This window comes from Girardinichthys multiradiatus, chromosome 12 (genome assembly GCF_021462225.1).
Source record: "Girardinichthys multiradiatus isolate DD_20200921_A chromosome 12, DD_fGirMul_XY1, whole genome shotgun sequence".
Lineage (NCBI taxonomy): Eukaryota > Metazoa > Chordata > Actinopteri > Cyprinodontiformes > Goodeidae > Girardinichthys > Girardinichthys multiradiatus.
The window spans coordinates 21719825-21723968 of record NC_061805.1 but is presented as its reverse complement, the minus strand read 5'-3'; the positions used below and the strand labels follow the sequence as shown (position 1 = coordinate 21723968).

At 39.0% G+C, this 4144-nt stretch overlaps 1 protein-coding gene across 1 annotated transcript; it reads left to right on the top strand.

Annotated features, from left to right (window-relative positions):
* Positions 1–407: 407 nt before the first annotated feature.
* pcna (proliferating cell nuclear antigen) lies at positions 408–3495 on the top strand. Its single transcript, XM_047380444.1, has 6 exons — positions 408–852; positions 1697–1794; positions 1907–1974; positions 2482–2676; positions 2867–2990; positions 3070–3495. The coding sequence occupies exons 1-6, from the start codon at positions 632–634 to the stop codon at positions 3144–3146; spliced, it is 783 nt and encodes a 260-aa protein (XP_047236400.1). The 5' UTR covers positions 408–631; the 3' UTR covers positions 3147–3495.
* Positions 3496–4144: the final 649 nt, after the last annotated feature.

Genomic DNA, 4144 nt, shown 5'->3' with positions numbered 1-4144 from the left:
CTACAAAAGAAAGCTGCTCAGGTTTGGCTAATTAATCAACTGTATACCTTAAAATATTTTAGTGTCTTTAATGTGTGTTGCAATATAGTCGATATAACCCAATTGTACGATTTGTTTGTTATTGATTTGTTTAATTCAATTCATTGTTCTTTTGTTTTGCTTGAGAAGCTTTCTTCTCAAGAGAACATGTTACAAATCAGTATTTTGGTTTAAAGGTAAATATTTTGAATGAAGAGAGATTTATTTTAACTATGTAGTGAACCAGTTTGTGTTGAAAAAATGATCAATTTAAATCCATTTATTGATCCTCAGTGCCCTCACTAATATGGCGGGTATCTGTTTGCGTTGTTTCAGCAGTTGGGCGGTACGTACTGGCGCGCGGAAATGACGCAATTGCGAGAATTATAAAGTTGCCGTTAGCGCGCGCTTAAGGCTCAAACTTTTCATTCTGCTGTCGGAGTTGTTTGTGCTGAGTCAGTGTCCGCTAACAACACACAAAGACCGAACTGCTAGAGGATCTTTTCTTTCTCCTGCTCAGTGCTAACTATCTCCTACAGCTTCCATTTCCACGGAAGGCGGAAAAACACCTTTTCTCTTCGATCTACGTTCACGCGAATACTCTACAGCAAACATGTTCGAGGCTCGCCTGGTCCAAGGCTCCATCTTGAAGAAGGTGCTGGAGGCTCTGAAAGATCTGATCACAGAAGCCTGCTGGGATGTCAGCTCGTCCGGTATCTCCCTGCAGAGCATGGACTCCTCTCACGTCTCCCTGGTGCAGCTCACTCTGCGGCATGATGGCTTCGACTCTTACCGCTGCGACAGAAACTTAGCAATGGGGGTCAACCTCAGCAGGTGAGCCCGACTTTATCAACACGTTTCATATTAAATATCAATATTAATCGTTGTCTTGCAGAGAAATGACCGTCTGTGTTGACGTGGCTTAATGTTGCAAGGTTGCTACGACATTGTGCAAGAAATGGAAAAACAAGTTAAACTTTGTATGATTAACTTCACAAGCAAAATATCGTAACATCTTAATAACCACAGTTTATTGTTTCGCACATATTTGATTGCGGAGTCTTAATTTCACAAAGACGGAAGCCATCTTGGCGGATTTGCCCGGGCATGTTTCCCTGCTGAACTGCGCACATATAAAATCAACATTTTCCGCAATGATAGTTTTATTGAAGACAAATCGTGAACATTTGCACCAAAAACATGTTGAGGCGCAGTTTGCAGGGCTATTGATTCTTTGTCAATGCAGCTCTCAGTTGAGCGCCAAATGATTTTTGCCGGGGTGAGTTGGCGGGAGTTGTTTAACCCGGGAATTTGTACTTCCGTTTACGTCACTACGTTTTGTAACAAGGGCAGAGGCTTTCTTTTCAGAGTTCAAATACTGTATTCTCCCGAGTTTTTTGCTTTTTAAACTAAAACGCACGCAGTAACAACTAGGTCAAACATTTTTGATGACAACATTTATTAAAAATTGCATCAATTTGTTTTTTGTTTTTTTTTATGCGAGATATCGTGATTTACTGGAATGCTTACAGTAACTTATTTATTTCTACCAACTGTCTAGTGTACCACAATAACTCACAACAGTTAGTCTAATCAACTTAGCTGTGGACTGATCTTTTAGTTTTAGCTCCTGGTAGTTTTCAACTCCCTAAACTTTACTCTGTCAACCTTCTTTTAGTATGTCAAAGATCCTGAAGTGTGCAGGAAATGAGGACATCATCACCCTCAGAGCAGAAGATAATGCTGATACACTCGCGCTTGTTTTCGAGACCCTCAGTAAGTGTTTAATGGTTTATTAAGTAAGTATGTAATTGTCTTGATCTTTGCAAAAGACTATAAAGATGGCCCCAGTGAAAAGTTAACAAGGATGCCTTTTTTTCCCCTGCAGATCAGGAGAAGGTCTCCGATTACGAGATGAAGCTCATGGACCTGGATGTTGAGCAGCTTGGTATTCCAGTAAGTAATTGTGACTTATCCGAAAGCTAGTTTAAAAAAAATAAAATGAACACGGGAAATTTTGTGTAATTTATCGTTTGAAGTAATGCGCAGCAAACCATTAATGTTCAAATATATAAAATCTGGACATAATTTTAAGGATGACTAGTCGTTTTTAATCCATGTCCTGAAGAATACTATACTTATTGGTATTTTTGGCATTAATTTATCAGATATTTAAACACGCTAAAATTTGTTTGTTAAATATATTTGACATGACTGGGTTGTGCTTAACAAACATAAAAATGTATGGCGAGCACTGATAAGTGCTTATACAGCAGCTATAGGCATAAGAGTTCATCTTTTTGTTGTACAATTTAGTAACAACTGATCGTGCTTTTTGAAGGAGTGTCCCAACCTTCAGTAAAGGGTTTTAGTATGGTTATCTCTGAAAATGATATTCAGGGTTGTTCCTGGTTTTTGTCTCTTTGGTTTTTATTTCCTTTACATTGCCATCTGTCCCCACAGGAACAGGAGTACAGCTGTGTGGTGAAGATGCCCTCTGGGGAGTTTGCCCGCATCTGTCGTGACCTGTCTCAGATCGGCGACGCTGTCATGATCTCCTGCGCGAAAGACGGGGTGAAGTTCTCCGCCTCCGGAGAGCTAGGTACAGGAAACGTCAAGCTGTCCCAGACCAGCAATGTGGACAAAGAGGACGAGGCTGTAAGTGAAGAAATAAACTCGGTGCAATTGTGTTGTGTAGTGGTTTCACTTGGATCAGTTATGTTAGGTGTAAGGTTTCTCCTTTGTGGTTTTAGATGATCAGGTGTTTTATAAAAAAAAAAAAAAAAAAAGTCTTATTTTCAATTTTCAACCTTTTTTATTTTTAAGTCTAACTTAATTTTCTGTCAAGGTTACGATTGAGATGAATGAGCCCGTCCAGCTGATCTTTGCCCTGAACTACTTGAACTTCTTCACAAAGGCCACACCGCTGTCCAAAACAGTCACCCTCAGTATGTCTGCTGATATCCCCCTCGGTAGGTGGATTTATTTTACTGAATAGACATCAATAAGTACTTCTTCCTTAATCCAGACCTAACTAGTTTCTTTCCACAGTGGTCGAGTATAAGATCGCCGATATGGGACACATCAAATACTACTTGGCCCCAAAGATTGATGAAGAGGCTTCCTAAGGTGTCTTCATCAGAGTATAAAGGATGAAACGGAGAGAGGCAGATGACTGGGACTCATCCTGAGTGATGGAAGGACTGAAGTGATCTCTTGCCTGTATGGTTGACTTAAAGAACATTCATCTGCTGTTATCTATGTGAGAAAGCTTCAGCGACAGCTGCTGGTTTAAGTCCTGACATCCTCCAGTTTAAATTCCAGCACTAGTTCCTTTGTTCTCGCTTCTTGCCTTGAATGGGAAACCAGTTTTCAAGTTCTTTCTGTAGATAACACACTTGTAAATAAGTCCTGTGGTTTTCGCACTGTCGCTTAACTCCAGATGTTTTTGTAAGAATAAAATCAGTTTGAAATGAATCCCTTTATTCTGTTGTTTAAGATGTGTGGGCAGAATCCTATGCAGGGTAGAAGAGTAACCTTTTAAGGCCCTAAAATGTCTCAAATATGTCAACTTTTTGCATACTAGGCGTGATATTTCAATTGTCTTTTAATTTTGAAGTTTGTTCTTTAGTTGTGTTTTCCATTGTATCTGATTTAGTATTTTTGAGGTAGCTATTATGAGTGTTAATGCTATTTAAGAGCTTTTGATGGGTGAGCTTGATGAGAAAACTGGACTTGTGTTCAGGTCCAAAGATGTAAACTTCAACTTAAGTTCTGAAGTCTACTGTTGGTTTTTCTTTTTGTTCATGTGTTGATTTTTGACCGAATCGTTTTCGTTTTAGTCTTTTCACTAAAATGTTAGTTTTAATCGTTTTAGTTGGTAACTGAAACAGTTTGTGACAAAGTCAGTAACTAAACATGATTCTAATAAATCCAGTTTGGAGCTGGATATCCTCTAGTTCTAATACACGCAGACATAAAAGTCTTCCAATAAAGCAAGTTGAGGTTTTTATACATTAACCAACTAATTATTTTCAGATCTGTGACTGCAAAACAATTTTTTGAGGCACTTGGTGCACAACAGGACAGTTCGCTAAAACAGCCACTAGATGTCCCTCTTTTACTA

Bases quoted from the DNA above. Each gene is read 5' to 3' on its own strand.
- pcna (XM_047380444.1), top strand. From the start codon at position 632: ATGTTCGAGGCTCGCCTGGTCCAAGGCTCCATCTTGAAGAAGGTGCTG. The intron at 1,975-2,481 runs GTAAGTAATTGT...CTGTCCCCACAG, and splicing joins TTGAGCAGCTTGGTATTCCA to GAACAGGAGTACAGCTGTGT. The intron at 2,677-2,866 runs GTAAGTGAAGAA...TTTTCTGTCAAG, and splicing joins TGGACAAAGAGGACGAGGCT to GTTACGATTGAGATGAATGA.